Source organism: Eretmochelys imbricata, chromosome 2, assembly GCF_965152235.1.
Source record: "Eretmochelys imbricata isolate rEreImb1 chromosome 2, rEreImb1.hap1, whole genome shotgun sequence".
Classification (NCBI taxonomy): Eukaryota; Metazoa; Chordata; order Testudines; family Cheloniidae; genus Eretmochelys; species Eretmochelys imbricata.
In genome coordinates, this window is record NC_135573.1 from 33581564 (window position 1) to 33605790 (window position 24227).

At 40.3% G+C, this 24227-nt stretch overlaps 1 protein-coding gene across 1 annotated transcript in view; it reads left to right on the forward strand.

The window, feature by feature from the left end:
* Nucleotides 1-24227, forward strand: part of ANGPT1 (angiopoietin 1) — a 203668-nt gene that overhangs the window by 154115 nt on the left and 25326 nt on the right. Inside the window, exon 7 of the mRNA XM_077808861.1 lies at nt 6370-6536. Coding sequence (XP_077664987.1) covers nt 6370-6536 — 167 coding nt within the window. The remainder of the gene's footprint in view (nt 1-6369; nt 6537-24227) is intronic.

Sequence of the window (24227 nt, forward strand, 5' to 3'; positions counted from 1 at the left end):
GCTTTAAAATCCTATCTAGCACTGTCCTCCCTGCACAAATTTTACTGGATAACATCTGTTTCAGGAATTGTGTTGATATGTGGCTATATATTCATGTGTCTACTTTGCCTACAATATTTCAATATGACACTATTAATGTATGTTAACAACACCCATGTGGTGGTCTTTTCAAATCAGAAAGAACAGGAAAAGTTCATTTATACAAAAAAACGGTTAGCTGTTGAATAAAGCAAACTATTATGTATTCCTTACATGTTATGCATCTAATAAATTTTGTTTAATGACATAATGATTCATACCTCACCTTACTGTAGCTCCCGCTCTTCACTGGAGCACTGCAGATATTGATTGGATTACTTTTTGGTTGGTTTAAAAAAAAAGTTAAACAACAGATCATAATGTTATTTTACAACTAAACTATTTTCTGACAACAAAGTAACAAGCCCAGTTTGCCTTTTTTTCACACTCCACGCACACTGACAGAGAGCCCATACAGAGCTCTCCCTTCTACAGAAATCCAGTAGTATCTGGGAAAGGGTATGAACAGAGTAGCCTTCTGTAGGAAGTGAGCTCTGTGTCTATTCCAGTTAAGCAGTATGGAAGGTAGCATTTAATGCAGGACTGGGGAAGGGTCAGTAGATGTCACATAGGGATCTCGGAGGGTCAGCGGCTAATATTCCAACTAGGCAAAAGTAGCAGTTGTTGAAGATCTGTACTTCAAATCTGAATTTCTGTCCTTATGACCCCTGCATAAATTCTGTTTTCCCAGGCTTTGTATGGGAAGTGGGGACTTTAAGTTTTGATTAATCCACTTAAAATAAAAAGTTGTTGCTACCTAGCAAATGCTGCACACGTGACCAAGAGTGTGGGCCCCCAGGGTTCAAACCCCCGGGCTTAACTCGTGGTATTCAGTTCTGCACTGCGAGATGAAACTTTCCACAGTATGCATCCGATGAAGTGAGCTGTAGCTCACGAAAGCTTATGCTCAAATAAATTGGTTAGTCTCTAAGGTGCCACAAGTTCTCCTTTTCTTTTTGCAAGATGAAACTGACTTTCCAGTCTCATTTTAGTCATTCTAGAAGGTAAATTACAGTGTTTAACTCTGAACACCCAAAAAAATATATCACAGTATTACTTTAACAAACTGTTTTATCAAAATATCTTATCTTTGGTGCTGTGAAGGACATTAAAGATACAACTACAGACCAGAACTTAATTTTCAATCAGAAGAACGTTGTGCATAACCCAATGTGTTGGAAATGGAGAAGTCTACTGACCTTATCCTAAAATAATTTTCACAAACATTCAAAGTCCATTCTGTATTCTCAGCTAAGGCACCGGAGCTGATTATTCTTTATGGCTTCTGGAAAGACATCCCCGCTGTAAAACACTGAATTATTAGATGTTTTCTTCAGTGAGTTGTCTGACAGGAGATGAACCCACAGGATATACTGACTGTGTCTGGTTTCAATTTTTGTTTTGTCTATAAAAAGTCAAAGCTTCCTATGAGCATTATCAGACAAAATAAATAAAGTAAGAGAGATAATTGTTTAATGAACTTGGAGTAACATGATTCAAGTAGAATATGCCTACAGATTTTGCCAAAGCTAATAAAACTCTTTTGCACCATACTTATTATTTTTGAATAAACGTCAACTTTGTGAATTCTGAAGGTCACTTTTAAAAGTTGTCTTGAATTCAGTTTCTTTGTACTCCTGACTGCTTTTGTTATTTTGACTCTGGTAATCACAGTGCACTCAGAGGTGAAGCAAGGCAGACCTTGGGTGGTATTTGTTAACTGGTGTAAATATTATAAAATATTATAATATCGCCTCTGATTCCTAGTAAAATTGCTTTATGGATCAATGCTGCAGTGAATTATTATGATTATTATTACGATTATTACTATTATTGCTTTTTACAAAGCAGTTGTGCAGTATATCAGAATCTATAGTATTTGCTTTGATATAGGACAGTAGTCACAAACATTTTTTTAATCAAATGTATGCAATGGTGTGCAAATAATTACAGGGAGTATTACATCATGTCATTTCTAAGCTATAGAGACAAACATAAACTCACTGGCACTTACTCATGAGCCCTTTTCTTTCACTGAACTGGGAGTAACTTTTCCTAAAATACAATCTTTTCTCACATGTAAAGCTTCCATACGTGACATTTCAGCACCAGAAATACAGATTCACTGATGCTGAAATAATAAACAACGGTGTGGGACAGGTGGGCACTGCCAAATTTCTAACCTATATCTGTGACTTAAAGATCTCTATGTTAATTTATATGGATAAGTAATGTTTATACTTCAATCAATTAGATGGCTCATCGGCACTTAAAATGGTAAAGAGCAATTCAAGTACTATTGTTACTCTATATTTCACAGCAACTTGCAGTGTTGCCAACTCACATGATTTTTGGTGTGTTTCCACATTCCCTGGAGTTATTTTATTAGGTGAGTCTCAGTTTTCATCTAAAAAAATAAGTAATAATTTCTCATGATTGCAGAGAATAACTAGAAAATGTGACCTGAGTGCACTCTGAAAACTCAGAACTTAGTAGGCAAATAAAAAGAATCTGACATTTACTATTTAGTTAAAGTCTTGTGATTTTTAGGCCAATCCCACGGTTTTGGGGGCCTGACTTGTGGTTTTTAAATGCTTGGACTTGGCAATACCACATTTTTGCTCCACGCACCAAAGCTCTAGGTTTTCAAATGCGCCATGCAAGATTTCTAAACCTACATCTTTAGCCATATGCATGTCATGCTTCCGAAGGGAATCTTTGACTTCTATTTGTGTCCCTAGCTGTGTAATGCTTTGCTGTACAAAAGAAATGCAAAACAGCAGACAGTTTAATTCCCAAGAAAACCCCATCCATCACACCCAGTATTTATTATGATGGTTTAATTAGTTAGGATTTATGGATTATTTAAATTACCGAGAGAAATGTCTTGTATGAAGCAAACATATCCTATTCAGCATGGCTTCAAGAAGACCTTCTCTAATAGATCAAAAATATTAGGCAGGTCAGGCTCAGTAACACAACTGATCATTTAAATGATCCTGAGATTTCTAATCTAACTTTCGGTAATACATTACTATATGTCTTTCTAATAGGATTCAGCTTCTGAAAACTAATACGACCACCTCTTTCTTCTCTTTTTTCTTCTTTTGCCCTTCCATTAGCTTCTATTGCAACTTAATTTCCTCCAGTCAGGAGAGCAAACCACTGAGCAATAGATTTTCATTCCAATCTGTTGTCTAACGTGAGAGGAGAGAAGGACGTTTAAATCCTTTCCTACTGTGAATGTGAAGAATTACAGTAGAACCTCAGCGTTCGAACACCTTGGGAATGGAGGTTGTTCTTAACTCTGAAATGTTCGTAACTCTGAACAAAATGTTATGGCTGTTCTTTCAAAAGTACATTGACTTAATACAGCTTTGAAGCTTTACTACACAGAACAGAAGGAAAATGCTTCATTTAACCATCTTAATTTAAATGAGACAAGCATAGAAACAGTTTCCTTAGCTTGTCAAACCTTTTTTTAAACTTCCCCTTTATTCTTTTAGTAGTTTAGGTTTTACACAGTACTGTACTATAGTTGTGTGTGTGTGTGTGTGTGTGTGTGTGTGTGTCTCCACTGCTGCAAGATTGGGTACTTCCAGTTCCAAATGAGGTGTATGGTTGACCGGTCAGTTCGTAACTCTGGTGTTCATAACTCTGAGGTTCTACTGTATTATTATTAAGAAACAACTTTATGGTGCCTTGAGTTTACACAGAAAAGGGATATGTTCCATGTCCTGAAAAGGCTACAACCTAAATAAGATAAGACAAGATACACAAACATAAGTTACAAAATAGAGCAACTGTTCAGAACAGATCATGCCTTATGGTTATTAATTATGGGCAAAAGGGAGAAGGGATTTCCTGAAGAGGTCTGTTCCAAAGAGAGCTCAGAAGGAGGATAAAATGTGTGCTCAGTGAACAATAGCAAGGATAACAAAGAAACAAAAATACAAATGTTTTGGATAAACCCTAATGTTGCAAGGCATAAATCAATCACTAACTAGTGGGGTTAGAAAGAAACATTGATTGTGGGAAGGCTGCTCCATAACTGTGCACTGCAGAGTTTACTGCACTTCCCTCTGAAGCAGGTGGTGCTGGCCACTGTTGAGACAAGACACTAAGAAGAAGAATCACTAGTCTGATTCTGTATGGCAACTCCTGAGTTCCTAGAACTGGGATATGGTCCCAGGTGTAGGAGCTAGAAGGGAAAAAGCCAAGACTGTGAGAAGGAGGGTAGGAAAGAGAAATAAGGAGAGAGGATTAAGAGCAACATAAAGGAGAACATGACAGAGATAGGTGGGGATGCAATTATGCAAATAAGGGGAAGAAGCTTGTATTTTATTTGGTAAAATATACGTGCCAATAGTGTGGTTGAAGCAGTAGTTAAGGCCAGGCACTAAGTACAGGCTTGATTATTGGGAGGAGAGAGACCAGAAGGTTGGGCAGTAGTAAGTAGAAGATTACAGTAATCAAGGCAAGCAATGAGGAATGTGGGAAAGAGACAGATTTTGGAATGATTAAAGGGGAGGACTTTCTGAGAGATGATATATGGGGTGGTAGAGGAGAGAGAGAGAGAGAGAGAGAGAGAGAATGGTCTCCTTTAAGATCACCGTGTCATTCCACTTATTCCATCTGTAAGACTGATTGTAGACTACTCGACTTTGTTTCTTAAAGATTAAGCACTTCATCCCCATGATTCACTTGATCTCCACTGAGGCAAGAGTTCAGAATCCCAAGGTTCAACCTGAGCAAATTTCTTTCTGATACTCCTGAGCCAGTCTCAATTAGCCTATAATACCAGTTGGCTCAGTCTTCTGCTCAAATAGCAAGTGGGTACTGGTAGATTTTAAAAGAAAGTGAGTGTTGCTGAAAGTGTTTTATAACATGCTGTAATTATTGATAGGTGATCCAGTTTGGGAATAATCGGAAATCCCTCCCTGCACTCCCAGAACATTGACATATCTTTTAGACCCCATCTCAATCCTTTTAAGCTTAGAATCACAGAATATCAGGGTTGGAAGGGACCTCAGGAGATCATCTAGTCCAACCCCCTGCTCAAAGCGGGATCAATCCCCAGTTTTTTTTGCCCCAGATCTCTCAATGGCTCCCTCAAGGACTGAACTCACAACCCTGGGTTTAGCAGGCCAATGCTTAAACAACTGAGCGATCCCTCCCCCCAATAGCTGCTGAACTATTCAGATAGATTTCTTTTTCTTTTTCTATTTTTATTTTTTATTTATGGGATGGTGTCAAATATCAAAGAACAGAGTAACATGTGGCACAGAAATACTACACATAATACTTAAACCACAAATCATTGGGGGAAATTAGCTATACTCTTCATTTTATTCTCCCTTTTACTATATTTTGTACAGTTATTCAGTTTAGTTAGAAAGAAATAAGATAATCTGAATATATGGAAGGTGAATAGCACACGCAACCACCTCTTATTTATTAGTCATTTCTTCATATTTATAAAATACATTTATAGCCCCACATGTAGTGGTCTGAGCATCGACCTTTAGGTTGAAACACAAAGTAATACAAAAGGACTGTTGAGGAATATAGTCACCTGAACCCACATCTTAACCCCACCTCAGTAGTCTGAGAAAAGATGGCCTGTGATTTAGGTTCAGAAGTTAACAAATCTGGACTCTGGTAGGCCAAGGGTGATATCGGTGAGTACCAAAACCAAGGACCAGCTCAGAGAACATCCTGCCCAGCACCTGTCCTTCATTTATATGGGAAGGCTCCAGCTCGAGCTCCTCTGTTGTTCTTAGTTGAAGCAATATGTTATAGCAAAAGAGACAATCTAGATCTCAAACCATTGAAGGCTTTTAGATTCAAAGCAACTGCATGAATTCCAACCTCAAGTTAATTGGTAGCCAGTGCCAAATTTAGGTGCATGTAGTCCCACGGCACCACTTAATGGGCTGCAAAATATCTGCCGTCTTCAGTGTCTGAATGATCCCAAGGTGGAGGCCGATGCAGAGCATATAATAGTTGTCTAATATTTCAGTAGTAGTCAAAGGAAATAACATACTACTTTGTCCTTTAAAGTGATTTTGCACCTGAAAACATCAACTAATTTTAAACCACATAATGTCCTTGCAAGGTATGTATTAATAGATCCATTATACAGATGGGCAAACTGAGGCATAGGAAGGTTAATTAACTTGCCCTTAGAGTATATAAGAAAAATGTAATGATAATTTTATAACAGTACAAATATTACACCAACATTAAGAAAAATAATTAAATTCAGTTATTTTACCAACTTTTTTCTAGGGTTTTGGTAGCCCATCTGGTGAACATTGGCTGGGAAATGAGTTTATCTTTGCAATAACCAGTCAGCGGCAGTATTCTCTAAGAATTGAGTTAATGGACTGGGAAGGAAATCGGGCATATTCACAATATGACAGATTTCATATAGGAAATGAAAAGCAGAATTACAGGTAAGCACGTATTGATGTTCTGTTGCCATTGGGTATTAGATCTTGTTCACTGTTTGCAAGTGAAATAAGTGAAAGGATAATAATGTAGTATTAAGTTGCATCCAACTTTTAACTTAAGAGTACAAATATAAACCAAAAATGCAATTTTCCAGAGATAGAAGTTGAGAGAGAAAGTATTACGTGTGACAACAAACTGTATGGCACAAGGGTCAGGACACTCTGAAATTTGTTAGCATTTGGTGAGCAATGGCCCTTATCTGGTAGCCTACTACCCCATCCTGAAAATCTTGCTAAGGAGAACAACCAGCCAGCACCCCTTGAGGACTCTGGGGAGAGGGTCTACTGTTGGTAGGTGTTAGGCCCTTGCCTCTAGCCCAGGAGTCTGCAAAGATAAAGTTAGGGGTTTCTGGACTCTGGAGGTTCCTGGGAGGGGAAGGCATTGAGGTTTTGTTACTTGAACTTCTAAATAAATTGGCAACCATTCATTGCCCACCACTGTGAACAGACCTTTCAGGTTCCAGTTTGTGTGGCCCTTAGTCTGTAAGGCTCATTCTCCAACTCGTATTAACAGTGTGGACTTTTCCACCGTCTGTCTAAGCAGGACTATAGCTCCCAGGACCCTGTCCATTCTTGTAATTTATTTCTAAGACTTCAAGCTTCAATTTTGCTTCAGTATTCCTGAAAGGGAGGAACCAAACTGAGATGAGATCCTGATTTCACCATCCAACAGACCCATTTAAAACTTACCACATTTTTTAGCATATCCAAAATCAGCTGTGCCTGCACAATTTAATCTAGACTGTGCTGGTCCCAATGATTTCATATCCATCCCTCACATCTTTTCTAAGCCTAAAATGTCTGCAGACCAAGCCAAGACCTTTATTTCTCTGGGAATGTTGGTACTTAAGTGTTATGGTATCTTAACCCTCAGCAACCAATGGAAGAGTTAGTATACTGTTTCTTAGCAAATTCAATGAGATACTGGGCACCTTAGGAGTTCCTGTGCTCAGCAACAGGTGATTTGTCATGCTCTGTCACACAGTTTCCTTCCTCTGTAATATAAGCTTCTCTCCTAAACCCTGGTATTTGAAGAACCCCATTCCTACCATGGTCTCCATATGGGTTGGCTACACTGCCCCAAAGTTCGGACTATGGGCATGTGAATATCAGTGCACGCCAATGTGGTCTGCTGTCCCCCATGTGCACACAAAATGAAAGGTTCCTAGTTTGCTTTAACAAAGTCCTCTTCACACTCAACTACATTAATGCAAACTAGGAACCTTTTAATTTGTTCCCACAGTGTCCACATGGGGGAGTTACAGAGCAGTGCTTTGGTGTGCCCCCAACTAAGAAGTTACCTACTACAGGACAGGCCTAACAAAGAAAATAACAGAACGCCACTAGCCATCACCTTCAGCCCCCAACTAAAACCCCTCCAACGCATTATTAAGGATCTACAACCTATCCTAAAGGATGACCCAACACTCTCACAAATCTTGGGAGACAGGCCAGTCCTTGCCTACAGACAGCCCCGCAACCTGAAGCAAATACTCACCAACAACCACATACCACACAACAGAACCACTAACCCAGGAACTTATCCTTGCAACAAAGCCCGTTGCCAACTGTGCCCACATATCTATTCAGGGGACACCATCACAGGGCCTAATAACATCAGCCACACTATCAGAGGCTCGTTCACCTGCACATCCACCAATGTGATATATGCCATCATGTGCCAGCAATGCCCCTCTGCCATGTACATTGGTCAAACTGGACAGTCTCTACGTAAAAGAATAAATGGAACGGCTGTTACTCTGAAACTTGGTGTGCACTGCTAGTCATGCCCCGTAGTCTGAACTGCAGGGTAGTATAGACAGAGCCATAGACAGTTTACACTATCCTCACATGTATTTTTTTTAATTGTATGCATCCAGGAACCACGGTCTATCTTAACATTTTGAGGATTTTACTGCTTGATTAGGCAGAAAAGGATACAGGTCCTTTAAAGAACTGATAAAGTTCTACCGCAGAAAATAACATTGAAGACTATAGATTTTACTAAAATCTCTCAAACTTTCAACCCAAGGTGCAGCTGCAAGTGAGGAGGATAGACAGAAGCTAGATTATATTGCAAAGGATTTCAATGCAGATGAAATAATAGTTCTATAAACCAATGGCTAGGCCTTGATAAGAATATTGAACATATTAATGTAGTAATACTACAAGTTATTATACCTTGAAAAAGCTATGAGTTTATTATACATAGTTGCAACTCCTCCAGTTTTCTATCAGGACTTCCAATAGCACTGAGAAGGGGAGATCAGTAAAAAAGAAAGAACACACTAAAATTCAGAATCGCTTAGAGAGAATAGTAACATATATGACTTATGTGGTTTAAAACAATTTAGTAATAAAAAGACTACTTTCTTTAGGCAGAGAGTAAAGCCAAGAAGAAGGGAAATGAGTTTGAAATATATCCTGAATAATAAAAGGCAAAACATCCAGCAAGTGAAAGATCTGAGAGAAATGATGCATAATGTTCTTAAATTGTTGTCCAAAGGGTGCACATTTGGGTACCTAAAGTTAGACTCCTCAATCCATATTCAGTTGCCTAAATGAAAGTAGCCTAAGCTTCAGAAGTGCTGGGACACCACAATTCTCTTTGAACTTCCAGTGATGGAGAAGTTGCATCTACTTTGCACTTTCTCCTGATAGAATTCTGCATCTAAGTGGTACATGAAGCCTTATCTGCCCCTTTGAATATGTTAGTTGACATATTATATCAAGGACCGGACGTTTCATTTACAATTCTCCTATGTAAAATTAGTCCCTGTGTGGAGAAAAGGATGCTACTGAAATCTCAAAGGACAGCTACAGGGAAATAAGACTGTTATTCACGATCTAGACAATTTGCTCTATTATTTTATCAGAAAGAGTGGTTAGTGGACCTCATTAAGGTATAATAAATAAAAATAATGTATAGTGTCTAATGGAATATGAATGACAGAGGCTTCAAGACTGGGTGAACTACTGTCAAACAGAAGAACTAGAAGGTATGAATTTAGGAGGAGGGATGGGCACCAAAAGAATTCAAGTGAAATTTCTTTAATTGAGATAACAGATCAAATACATTTAAAAAGAGCAGCAATGGGAGCAACCAATAAAAAACAGTTTTAAAAAGAGTTGGACAAGTAATTGAAAAGGGAAAGTACTTGTGGTACAACTATTGCCTCAAAAGGAAGGGTAATCCCAGACATTCCTTTTTATCCTGAAAATGTCTGTACTATTCAGCTCCGAGTACTTTGCACCTTTCAGTGAATTCTGCCACTTGTGAAATGAAACACCCTCCCCCATTCCTTTAATTATTATTGTTTATGGTAACACTCATGATGTGCTAAGCACTTCCCAGACATTCGAGAAGAGGCAGTCTCCCACTCTGAGGAACTCTTCCTGTCAGGATGTAGACAGACAAGTAAAGAGAGGATCAATAAATAGGGATTGGTAATTTTTGTACAAGTTGTCTGGATTCATTGTAGGGGAGCACAGCAGAAGTGAGTCTTTAAGAGAGGTTTATATAGGGGCTGGGCAAAGAGCTCAATCTATTTAGCTTAACAAAGGGAAGGTTAAGTATCTACCTGGGAGCAAATATTTAAAAATGGGCTCTTCAGTCTAGCAGAGAAGGGTATAACATGATCCAATGGCTGGAAGTTGAAGCTAGACAAATTCAGACTGGGAAGAAGGCATACATATTTAACAGGGGGAGTAATAAACCATTGGAACAATTTACCAAGGGCCAAGGTGGATTCTCCATCACTGATAATTTTTCAATCTTGACTGGATATTTCTCTAAAAGATCTGCTCTAGGAATTATTGTGGGTTAGTTCTATAGCCTGTGTTATACAGAAGATCAGACTAGATGATCACAATGGTCCCTTCTGGCCTTGGATTCTATGAATTGTGTGACATGCTCACAAATGGGGGAAAAGGTGGGGATGAATCCTTGCCAGGTGAGGATAAGCAGGAAAGGGCAGAGTTACACAGGCTGAGATCCTCAAAGATTTGAAATTTGAAAGCAAAGCGAGTCAGGTGCCTAATGCCTAATACCTTTGAGGATCTGGGCTATAGAGCTTTGAAAGTACTGTCAAGAAGCGTAGATTTGATGAGATGGCATCTGGGGAGCCAGCAGAGGGATTCGAAGGGAGGAGTAATATGATCAAATCAACAGGCAAGAAAGATGGCTGTGTGGCTGCATTTTATATAAACTAAAGGGGTGCAATGTGTGTTTCTGGGAGCTTAGAGGCAGACTGCAAATGTTCATTTAAATTTCATTTACATCTGTGTTGGGTGAGATTTTGCAGAGAGCTACTGACAGACCAACAGCTCTTGATAACTCTGTATTCACTTATCTTGTGTGATGACAGAACCACACAGAGAATGTTATAAAGGTAAAACAGCAGCCTGGAAAGGGTTGAAAGATCCCTGCCTATCACATGGCTGAGTGAGGTATATAAAGAGGAAGAAGGTAGGTACAGGATGTGGCAGAGAAAGTGTGTCCTCATTACCCCTGGGTGGCTGAGGCAGCAAAAAGCCTTTGGGGATTGGGACCTGCACATTTCAGTTGAGTTGTTTTATTTATTTAGAATTGTTTAAATCCTTTGTTGCAAACAGTAAAGTGTGCCCTGAGGAAAGGGGCTTTAAAGGAGTGGGCATGGCATTTGCTTCCCTTCCCAGCTGATGAAACGGCCCACCAGCATAAAAGGCTAGATCCACAAAGGGACTTAGGCATCTAACTTCCACTTTAGGCACCTAAGTACAACATTTGGTGACACTGATATTCTGAAAACCCCTACTCAGCAGCCACCTAAACCTGGAGGTGCCTAAATGACCAGCAGAAATTCAGGCATCTAGGAAAAGTCACCTAGGCACCTGAGTTGCTGACAGTAGGTATGCACAAAACTGCCTAAGTCCTGCAAACTACTTTCAACCTTAGCTCTGGTTTAACAAACTTTTTAATTTGACTCTGGAAATACACACACACACGCACGCAGAGTATGTGTATATATACACTCATTCTGTAGATGTGGAGAGAAAGAGAGATTAGAGATTTTTTTTAATATATGAAGTTTGATATGCAGTTGATGGACTGCAGAGTAGAATAGGAAAACCTTCCAAAATGATTCTAGGTCTCCAGGGTTAAAGTAACATGGAAAATTTTAGGAAAGTACCCCTGCTTTCATTTAAAAAAAAAAAGGAGCTCTTTTGGAAACCTGAACCAGATTACACCAACATGACAACAATTGTTAAATTTGATCCATGAAAAATCCTCTTGCTGCACATGAAAAACAAAAGGGCCATGTTTCAAAAGTGCAGCAGTGATATTAAAAATAGAGTGTGGGCTGCATCTTTTCACTCAAAAGGTAAAGAACTAGGCAGCCAGGGCTGAATTTTGCAGTTCTTACTCAAGCTAAACTCTCATTGAAATCAGTGACTTGAGTAAGGGCTGCAGGACTGCGTCCTAGTTTACCCAACATCCCAATTTAGGAGTAGTTTGTGCATGGCCATCATGCAGGAGCATGAGGAGACAGGAAGGTGCACAAGTCCTACTAGTCCCTATTTGTGGCCTGTTTAAGAGCCAATACATTGAAGTCCCTATGCTCAGGGGAACACAGGGATAGTTCTATCCCCACTCTCAGGGAGCATGCAGTGCTCCAAAAGAGGAAAGAAAGCGTGGAGAGGAAATAGGGCCATATCCTTCCACATTGGTTCATGAAGTTTCAAACCAGCTCATCCATTTTTCCTCGCATGTATCTGAATACTTAACAAAAGTCAACTAGTGGGAAGCTGACAGCGATTGAAATGATTGAAATGAAGCCAGTGATATGCAAATCTCAGTGGCTATTCATATTTGACAAATTTGCTTGAGTGCCTACTCCATACAAATATATGTCTACAACCATTTTATAAAACAAAACAATGTGTTGGTCTCTTTGAGAGGTTATTATAGGAACTCAACTTGCAAAGCTTCCAAAAACATAGAAACACTCTTATTTTCTTTGCCAGCATCACAGTCTCTGATGGTTATAAAAGCAGCCCCGAATCCAAGCCAAGTGAAAGCTTCGTTATTGAATCCTAAATAGCTGGCCACCCATTGCAATATGGTTTTGTCCCTTAATCTGAGAAACCTGCCTTTACTGAGTTAAATGATGCCTATATAAAGTTGAAAAGCACAGTTCTCAGCCTCTCTCACACAATTCCTTTCCTTCACAGTTGTTAGACATTTGTCACGTTTTCTCTCAAAACATCAAACAAGGAGCAGTCTACCTTTCCATAACTTCAGTAACTATTAATCTGCAGTCATTCTGCCAAGCAAATTAGCTGTTTTGTTTGTGAGCCATTAGGAATTCCTGATGATGACCACGTTACTCTCTCTGCTTATTCAGCACTGTAAATGTAAGCAAACATAGGCCAGCTACATTCTAACTTGCTTACTTTCAAATAACACCCATGCAGTCTAAAATAATAACCAGAAATAAATTAGCTTCCAAGTTGGTCTGGGCATTAGATCAAGGAAACCTAAAATAGAAAAAGGATAATGAAAGTATGGGAAAAACTCAAGAGGTGGAACATCTTTTGTTAATGTTGCAGTAATACCTTTTACAGGCAGGAGGAGGGCAAAAAATAATAAGGTTCCAGGTCCAGCAATTGAATGTAGTAAGTTATGTAAGAATACAAATACCACGAAGTGATGAATTGTGTCCAAGAAAATACGGAAAATAATTTTTCATGTGTTTTTTCTAAAATCCAGCTTCAACATTAGGCAAAGTTTGAGTCAGCCTGAATTGCTCCCATTTGGTGTTTTCAGAAGAGCTCTGTTTTTTCTCTCAGCTATTTGTATTCTTTCTACTTCTTTTTATTAGTCTAAAGAATATATGATTGAAAAAAGGATAATGCTCAGCATATGTATGTGAAAAATATATTTGTTTCCCTTTGTTTCCATTTCAAAATGATACAGCTCCAAGAGAGTTTCTGGGCAGGCAAAATAAAATATATGTAAATACCCCAGATGATGACTATAAAGAAGAAAAGAAAAAGATTAGAATATAGGTATCTAGCTGTAAACATATTATGTTAAATAATAACTTACATGTGGTAATCAATTATTCAAAAAGAAACTTGGCGGTAGAACGAAGTACAAGAGGTGACAAAAGATAAGAGAAAAAAGCTTGAACTCTGGCAAAGGAGTAAGGAGCAAACAAGACCTGGAGGAATACAATGAGTATAAAGAAATTGGCCAGGAATATAGTTGCAAAAACAAAAGCAAAGGTCTTTGAGGAACTTTATACAAGACTTGGAACAATGGAGGGGTGGGGAAGTGTGTATAGACTGGCGAAATCATGGGACAGAAGTACCAAAGATATAGAGATGGGGTGGGCAAACTACGGCCCATGGGCTGGATCCAGCCTGCGAGCCATTTTAAGCCAGCCTGCGAGCTCCTGCTGGAAAGTGGGGTCTGCAGCTTGCCCTGCTCTGGTGCTCCAGCCAGGGCTCTGGGTCAGGGGCCACACCACGCAGCATGGCCCCACTCTGGCGCTCCAGCCAGGGCGTGGGGTTGAGGGCTGCACCACGTGGCTTGGTCCCACTCCGGCACTCCAGCCGGGGCACAGAGTTGGGGGCCACCCCACTCAGCTCCTGGAAGCTGTGACAGGGCTCTGCTCTGGCGCTTCAGATGGGGTGCAGGGTTGGGGGCTGCACCATGCGGCTCCCGGAAGCAGCCGCATGGCCCCACTCTGGCACTCCAGCCAGGGTGCAGGGTCAGGAGCCACACCAAGCGGTTCTGCCCCGCTCCAGAGCTCCAGCTGGTGCACAGGGTTGGAGGCAGCACCATGCAGTATGGCCCCACTCCGGCACTCCTGCTGGGGCGCAGGGTCAGGGGCTGCCCCATGCAGCTCCTGGAAGCCGCTGCGTGGCCCCGCTCCGGTGATCCAGCTGGGCTGCCACTGCTTCCAGGAGCCACTTGAGGTAAGCGCCGCTCGGAACCTGCACCTCTGAGCCTCTCCACACACCCCAACCTCCTGCCCCAGTCCTGATCCCCCTGCCACCCTCCAACCCCTCAATCCCAGCCCGGAGCACCCTCCTGCACCCCTAACCTCTCATCCCCAGCCCCACCCCAGAGCCCGCATCCCCAGCTGGAACCTGCACCCCTTCCTGCGCCCCTGGCCCAGCCCTGATCCCCCTCCCACCCTCCGAACCCCTTGGTCCCAGCGCAGAGCACCCTCCTACACCCCAAACTCCTCATTCCCAGCCCCACCCCAGAGCCCACACCCCCAGCCAGAGCCCTCACCCCCTCCGACACCCCAACCCCAGTTTTGTGAGCATTCATGGCCCACCATACAATTTCTATTCCCAGATGTGGCCCTCAGGCCAAAAAGTTTGCCCACCCCTGATATAGAGGAAGTGAGTTTAATCAAAGATGAAACAGATATGGTGTTGACTGGTGGAAGACACATAAAGGATCAACGGAAAAGGTATTGCCAATTTAGAGAAGAACAGGGATATCCTACAGGAGGATTAATCCAACTGATTAAGAGAGCTTTAAACTAGGAATTTGGGGGAGACGGTTGGGAGATGTCCAGGTAATCTCCACGCTGGATTTTAGCATTGAGAGGGAATAAAACGAAGTAAGAAAGGATACAGCCATGGGTAGGAGAATGTATATAAGGAGCAAGGGCAGTGTAGATACCAGTCTAATAGGTTATACTGGCTGTAGAATGACTGTGCCTAATAGGGTACAGAATGTGAGTGAGGCCAAACAGCAAAAATTAAGATGTTTGTACACCAATGCAAGAAGCCTAGGTAACAAAATGGAGGAACTAGAGCTACTGGTGCAGGAAGTGAAACCAGATATTACAGGAATAACAGAAACATGGTAGAATAGTAGTCATGACTGGAGTACGGGTATTGAAGGGTATGTGCTGTTTAGGAAAGACAGAAATAAAGGCAAAGGTGGTGGAGTAGCATTGTATATCAATGATGAGGTAGACTAAAGAAATAAGAAGCGATGGAATGGATAAGACAGAGTCTGTCTGGGCAAAAATTACATTGGGGAAGAAAACTATAAGAGCCTCCTCTGGGATAGTGCTTGGGGTGTGCTATAGACTGCCGGGATCTAATTTGGATATGGATAGAGCCCTTTTTAATGTTTTTAATAAAGTAAATACTAATGGAAACTGTGTGATCATGGGAGACTTTAACTTCCCAGATATAGACTGGAGGACGAGTGCTAGTAATAATAATAGGGCTCAGATTTTCCTAGATGCGATAGCTGATGGATTCCTTCATCAAGTAGTTGCTGAACCGACTAGAGGGGATGCCATTTTAGATTTGGTTTTGGTGAGTAGTGAGGACCTCATAGAAGAAATGGTTGTAGAGGATAATCTTCACTCAAGTGATCATGAGCTAATTCAGTTCAAACTGAACAGAAGGATTAACAAAAATAAATCTGCAGCTAGGGTTTTTGATTTTAAAAGGGCTGACTTTCAAAAATTAAGGAAATTAGTTAGGGAAGTGGATTGGACTGAAGAATTTATGGATCTAAAGGTAGAGGAGGCCTGGGATTATTTTAAATCAAAGCTGCAGAAGCTATAGGACGCCTGCATCCCAAGAAAGGGGAAAAATTCATAGGCAGGAGTTGTAGACCAAGCTGGATGAGCAAGCATCTCAGAGAGGTGATTAAGAAAAAGCAGAAAGCAACAGGGAGTGGAAGAAGGGAGGGATCAGCAAGGAAAGCTACCTTATTGAGGTCAGAACATGTAGGGATAAAGTGAGACAGGCTAAAAGTCAAGTAGAGTTGGACCTTTCAAAGGGAATTAAAACCAATAGTAAAAGGGTCTATAGCCATATAAATAAGAAGAAAACAAAGAAAGAAGAAGTGGGACTGCTAAACACTGAGGATGGAGTGGAGGTCAAGGATAATCTAGGCATGGCCCAATATCTAAATAAATACTTTGCCTCAGTCTTTAATAAGACTAAAGAGGATCTTAGGGATAACGGTAGCATGACAAATGGGAATGAGGATATGGAGGTAGATATTACCATATCTGAGGTAGAAGCGAAACTCAAAGAGCTTAATGCGACTAAATCGGGGGGCCCAGATAATCTTCATCCAAGAATATTAAAGGAATTGGCACATGAAATTGCAAGCCCATTAGCAAGAATTTTTAATGAATCTGTAAACTCAGGGGTTGTACCGTATGATTGGAGAATTGCTAACATAGTTCCTATTTTTAAGAAAGGGAAAAAAAGTGATCCGGGTAGCTATAGGCCTGTTAGTTTGACATCTGTAGTTTGCAAGGTCTTGGAAAAAATTTTGAAGGAGAAGGTAGTTGAAGTCAATGGTAAATGGGACAAAATAGAAGATGGTTTTACAAAAGGTAGATCGTGCCAAACTAACCTGATCTCCTTCTTTGAGAAAGTAACAGATTTTTTAGACAAAGGAAACACAGTGGATCTAATTTACCTAGATTTCAGTAAGGCGTTTGATACCGTGCCACATGGGGAATTATTAGTTAAATTGATTGGGGATTAATATGAAAATTGAAAGGTAGATAAGGAATTGGTTAAAGGGGAGACTACAACGGGTCCTACTGAAAGGTGAACTGTCAGGCTGGAGGGAGGTTACCAGTGGAATTCCTCAAGGATCGGTTTTGGGACCAATCTTATTTAATCTTTTTATTACTGACCTTGGCACAAAAAGTGGGAGTGTGCTAATAAAGTTTGCGGATGATACAAAGCTGGGAGGTATTGCCAATTTAGAGAAGAACAGGGATATCCTACAGGAGGATCTGGATGACCTTGTAAACTGGAGTAATAGTAATAGGATGAAATTTAATAGTGAGAAGTGTAAGGTTATGCATTTAGGGATTAATAACAAGAATTTTAGTTATAAGCTGGGGACGCATCAATTAGAAGTAACGGAGGAGGAGAAGGACCTTGGAATACTGGTTGATCATAGGATGACTATGAGCCGCCAATGTGATATGGCCATGAAAAAAGCTAATGCCGTCTTGGGATGCATCATGAGAGGTATTTCCAGTAGGGATAAGGAAGTTTTAGTACCGTTTTACAAGGCACTGGTGAGACCTCACCTGGAATATTGTGTGCAGTTCTGGTCTCCCGTGTTTAAGAAGGATGAATTCAAACTGGAACAGGTACAGAGAAGGGCTACTAGGATGATCTGAGGAATGGAAAACTTGTCTTATGAAAGGAGACTCAAGGAGCTTGGCTTGTTTAGCCTAACTAAAAGAAGGTTGAGGGGAGATATGATTGCTCTCTATAAATATATCAGAGGGATGAATATCAGAGAGGGAGAGGAATTATTTAAGCTCAGTACCAATGTGGACACAAGAACAAATGGATATAAACTGGTCATTGGGAAGTTTAGACTTGAAATTAGACGAAGGTTCCTAACCATCAGAGGAGTGAAGTTTTGGAATAGCCTTCCAAGGGAAGCAGTGAGGGCAAAAGATCTATCTGGCTTTAAGATTAAACTGGATAAGTTTATGGAGGAGATGGTATGATGGGATAACACGGTTTTGGTAATTAAATATTCATGGTAAATAGGCCCAATGGCCTGTGATGGGATATTAGATGGGGTGGGATCTGAGTTACCCAGGAAAGAATTTTCTGTAGTATCTGGCTGGTGAGTCTTGCCCATATGCTCAGGGTTTAGCTGATCGCCATATTTGGGGTCGGGAAGGAATTTTCCTTCAGGACAGATTGGAAGAGGCCCTGGAGGTTTCTCGCCTTCCTCTGTAGCACGGGGCATGGGTCACTTGCTGGAAGATTCTCTGCTCCTTGAAGTCTTTAAACCACGATTTGAGGACTTCAAAAGCTCAGACATAGGTGAGAGGTTTTTCGCAGGAGTGATGGGTGAAATTCTGTGGCCTGCATTGTGCAGGAGGTCAGACTAGATGATCATAATGGTCCCTTTTGACCTAAATATCTATGAATCTATGAAAAAGACATGCTAATCAATGTTGAATTATTAGGTACTTCCTGCATATTGAACCATTCACTTCATCTGCAGTACTTATGGTACTACTTTACATTTTTTTGAATACAAAATTATTAAAACCAGAGCTACCCTTAAAGAGAACATAAGAATATAAGAATGGCCCTACTGGGTCAGACCAAAGGTCCTTCTAGCCCAGTATCCTGTCTTCCAACGGTGGCCAGTGCCAGGTGTCTCAGAGGGAATGAACAGAACAAGTAATCATCAAATGATCCATCTCCTGTTGCTCATTCCCAGCTTCTGGCAAACAGAGGCCAGGGACACCTTTCCTGCCCACCTCAGCTAATAGTCATTGATGGACCTATCCTCCATGATTTTATCTAGTTCTTTTTTGAACCCTTCTATAGTCTTGGCTTTCACAACATCCTCTGGCAAGGAGTTCCACAGGTTGACTGCGCATTCTTGAGGGGACCATTTAGGGATTGGGGGCATAAATTGGGGATTGGTCCTGCTTTGAGCAGGGGGTTGGACTAGATGACCTCCTGAGGTCCCTTCCAACCCTGATATTCTATGACTGTATGATTCTGTGAAAAAAATACGTCCTTTTTGTTTGTTTTAAACCAGCTACCTATTAATTTTATTTGGTGACGCCTAGTTCCTGTGTTATGAGAAGGGGCAACACTTCCTTATTTACTTTCACCACACCAGTCATGATTTTATAGACCACAATCATATTCCCCCTGCTCCGAGTCGTCTTTTTTAAAATCTGAAAAGTCCCGGTCTTATCAATCTCTCCTCATATGGAAGCTGTTCCATACCCCTAATGATTTTTGTTGCTCTTTTCTGAACCTTTTCCAATTCCAAAATATCTTTTTTGAGATAGGATGACCAAATCTGCACACAGTATTCACGATGTGGGCGTACCATGGATTTATATAGAGGCAATATGATATTTTCTGTCCTACTATCTATCCCTTTCTTAATTATTCCCAGCATTCTGTTTGCTTTTTAACTGCCACTGCACATTGAGTGGATGTTTTCAGAGAACTATCCACAATGACTCCAAGATCTCTTTCTTGAGTGGTAACAGCTAATTTAGACCCCATCATTTTATAAGTACAGTTGGGATTATGCTTTCCAATGTGCATTACTTCGCATTTATCAACATTAAATTTCATCTGCCATTTTGTTGCCGAGTCCTGAGTTTTGAGAGATCCTTTTGTAGCTCTTCGTAGTCTGCCTGCATCTGAACTATCTTTAGTAATTTTGTATCATCTGCAAATTTTGCCACCTCACTGTTTACCCCTTTTTCCAGATCATTTATGAATATGTTGAATAGTCCTGGTCCCAGAACAGACCCCTGGCAGATACCACTATTTACCTCTCTCCATTCTGAAAACTCACAATTTATACCTACCCTTTGTTTCCTATCTTTTAACTAGTTACCAATCCATAAGAGCACCTTCCCTCTTATCCTGTGGCAGCTTACTTTGCGTAAGAGCATCAAAACTAGATCTCATAGATAGCCGTTCAAAATAATGTCCTTCATGACTCATACTGAGATGTTTCTTGTGGTAAAACAATGTGGATATTCAGGACCAAATTTGTGCCTACCTCCATTGAAGTCAGTGGCATTAGACAAGGACTGTGTCTTTGCACTGGGGCTGGAAGGTAGAATCCTGAGTTTTCATGAATGAATAATGCATATAAGGTGACGGTGATGGTTTGGTGGATCAGAGTAGAGTGGGCATTTCTTGTATAGGGGCTGGTATGAGAAAAGGGAATGGAGACTTTTGTGGCAAAATGGGCAAATGGGGTATGTAGGATGACATCATTGGCAGATGGGCAGGGACAATTTAATAAGTTATTGCATCAGATAAATAGGGAAGGATGGAGTTATATAGACCCTTAAAGGCAAGGAGAAGAAATTTAAACTTGATGTAATGGAGAAGGGGAGCCATTGCAATGATTCAAAGAGAGGATTCACATGGTCTTCTGGTTTATAAAATCCTATGTGATTCAAGTCCTAACTACCTGAGCAACTGTCTCTCTCCCCATGTTATGCAGTGGCAGTTCAGATCAACAGTTGTGTTTGAGCTAACAATCCTTGGACTGTCTAGGAGCTGGCAGCTGGGAATTCTCAGTACAGTGAATTGAGTTTTGTAATCTGCTTGGGCCAAAAGAGATTGAGTATCTTTACCTTCAGGGTACAGTTTAAAATCCATCTGTTTTCTTAGGCCACTAAGGTAGAGAAATAGGCTGGAGGTTTGGTGTAATGTTTAACTCTGATTTTTAGGGTGAAATCTATTGATTTTTAAATTAATATTGTTTTAACTAATTTTTTAATTATTCTGTTACAAAAAATCCCATTTTCCTCCTTGCAAAATGTAGATAATACTTACTTTTGTAAAGGACTTTGACTTTTACAGATGAAAATATTATTGATTAGTAAGTGAGTAGTACTCTTATTATTATTCAAAGGTATATGATTTAACAAACATTTTCCTTAAACTGTTGTTGTCACATGGTCTCATGAAATAGTGGACAAAAGGGTATCGCTGCACTCATCACCATTGTGAAACTGTATTTTGAGGAGTGGTTACGTCACTTTGCTATCATTGAGATTTGGAGGTAACACGCTTGCTGCAGTCAATGTCGTTGCTTTTTTGCCACTCCATGGTTTTGATGTAACAGGGGAGTGACACCCACTTGGCAGTGTTGCTGGGTCTCCAATCCAGCCTTTCCACTATTACTGCTTTTATTACAGTAGCCCCTAATGGTCCCAACCACAGTCAGGGCCTTACTTTGCTGAGTCCTTTACATTCATGTAACAAGAGGCAGTGCCTGCTATGAAAAGCTTAGAATCTGAAAAACAAACAAGACAGACAAAGCGTGGAAGGAAGGAAGTATTATTATTATTCATTTACAGATGGGGAACTGAGCCACAGAGGGATTAAGTAAGGGCACACAGGATGTCTGTGGCAGAGTCAGGAATTGAATGTAAATCTCCTGGCTCCCAGTCCTGTACCCAACCCACAACATGATTCCTGCCAAGTGGGAGACCTATATTGTGACCCAAGAAAAACACAATATTGTGCAAAAAATGTGCCTCCGCACTAATTTACTTTTCTTTGGAAGCTTGAAAATCAATTTGCGGTTTTACTTTATGAGGTACATTTTCCAATCCATTCTAAGGAAATATCAGTGCAAAATCCTGTCAACAATATGATTTGCACCATTTCCATGCTTTGAAAGTTCATCCTGTGGAAGTACATTTTGACCAATGTTACAAGATAGATATTATAACAAATATAAAACAAATATAACAAATATAAAACAAGATATAAAACAAATATTTAACTTCTATTAAAAGAATGCAGATATGTTTGGCTTGCTTAACTTTATTCATTTAAGACTGTCAAATCAAATTCTATAAAATCTAAATGCTAAAAGTGTAGTAATTCAACCTGATGCCCGTTAACCAGAGGTCTTTTGGGAACCATGCCAACACGCAATATCATTTCAACGACTAGCCCTCACTGGAAATGCATGAGCTATCTCCAAGTGTAAGTAGAATTTGAAATATAACATTTTGTTTGACTCACTTAAAGTTGATGCAAATATACTTGTATGGCTTATGAATAATCAAACCTAAATTAATGCACTCAAATCTCAATTTACACAATATGTCAACAACTAGACATGATGATTCAATAAACATTTCTCTTCCACCTCTTACTTGCTAAAGCTTATGTGTAGTTCACCATATAATGTCCATGACTGTGGCAGTAGGAATATGTCCCATGATTAGACAATAGCTTTCTCGGTCTAGAAATTATAGAACATGAATATTTATTAACTGGGAACAATGAAGGTCTGCCTGACTAACAGAAGAGAAGGGACGAGCAAAAGAGGATAAGGCAGAAAGACAGAAGGAGGAGAAGGAATGGGAGGAGGTTGTTTCAGATTGAGAGGGCTGCTTCTCCCTGGTGCTTGCTCACTTTACAGATGTTGCAGGCAACAAGGTGTGGATCACTTGTGCTTTCTTTGAGAGGCAGGTGAGCTCAGTAACCCAGGGGAATGTGCGCATCTCAGCACTATGGGCTCACCAGGAGGCCCATTACAGAGTAAAATACCTGTCTCTGTCATCCTGCATATGAAATCTGAGATATTATAATTGGCAGTGCGGTAAAAATGAGTATAACAGACTCATTATCTGCCTTGTTTGAGTAGGGAAAGTTGTTATTGTCACAGCAGAAATGGACCTTATCCTGGCATGAAATATGTGGGCATTCAGTGCCACAGAATCCTGTTTCTGCACGTGTACAGTACAGTAACAGATCTTTCAACACAGGTTATGCTACATGGGCTCATAAGTGGTCTGAGATAAACTCCTTTGTACTAGTTCAATTAGCTGATATACAACAAAGAGACATAGAAGATCACTTTTTCTGCCTTATAACCAAATTTTTCTTAAAAACAAGAAGTTCCAAAATTGTAGTTTGGGATTATATCAAAGAATTTGTTGGTTTACATGAACTCATTTAACACTCTGGAAAAAAGACTTTAGACCATATCAGATTAATAATTTCCTCTTGTGGTATCAAGCATTTGCATTGTTTACTTCAATAAAGTTAGTTAATCTTAAATTCTCCCATCAAAATTAAATTTTGCTACTAGGCTTCATGCCCTCGCAGTAAAGGAACCATTTTCTGTCCAATAAAGCAGCACTCCACACAGCCCAGAAATTCCACCCCAAAGTGGGTAGCAGGGGTATCTTGGCTTTCCACATCTCCCTTCCATCTTTAAGTTCTAAACCTGCATGCCCCAATAAGTACAAATTACATTCCCTAGATGTAAGATGGGCCCTAAAACGCAACATTAGGTCAAACAAAACCTGTTTTGAAAAATAAGTTCTCTTTTTGTCCATTCTCCAGGCCATACCAATTCCACATAGTATCTAAAGTGACAATGTCTAGGTACATCAGAGTCATGATCAGAGATATCTCTGGCAGAGCCCTCTCTTCAGGTATCAGGGTACTCTACCAGATCTATGACAGGACCAAATCCATTGTACTCTTTGGATGCTTTGTTTTGCTCCGGAGAAGCAAAACATACACAGTTGGGTGTGCAGCTTCTTTGCAATACCAGAATAGTTCAAATCAACTGGGCTGGAGTGAACGGTCCCAGAGCATTTCATTACAAGATTTTTCAAGCAGCACACCACTATAAGCTGAATATAAAGACATCTGCCTTTGGTAATTAGGTCCTTCAAGGTGCCTTTGACCCTTAATTTCTCTGTCCTTCCCACTTTTTTTCTGCTGCTGACTAATTTTCAGCAACTAACTCCTCCTCTGGGCTGATGGATTCTTATGTGTTAGAATTAACTGGTTCTGTTCTTACCTAAACATTTGCATTCCTGTAACTGCAGAATAAATTAGCCTTAGGGCCTCTTCTCCTTTTGGTATGCAGTTGGCACAGAGCTTGGAATAATTCAAGGTTCAATTTATGATTGGTATTGTTCTTTTTTTGTAATTTTTGGAAACTTCCCCTTGGGGTTGTTGGATAGTTAATCCACAAATCTGCATGGAAACCTGCATTCCAAAATCTTCCAGCAGAGCTTTATCCACGGGACTCAGTGGCATGTCTTTACCAATGGGTTAGGGGTCTATTACAGG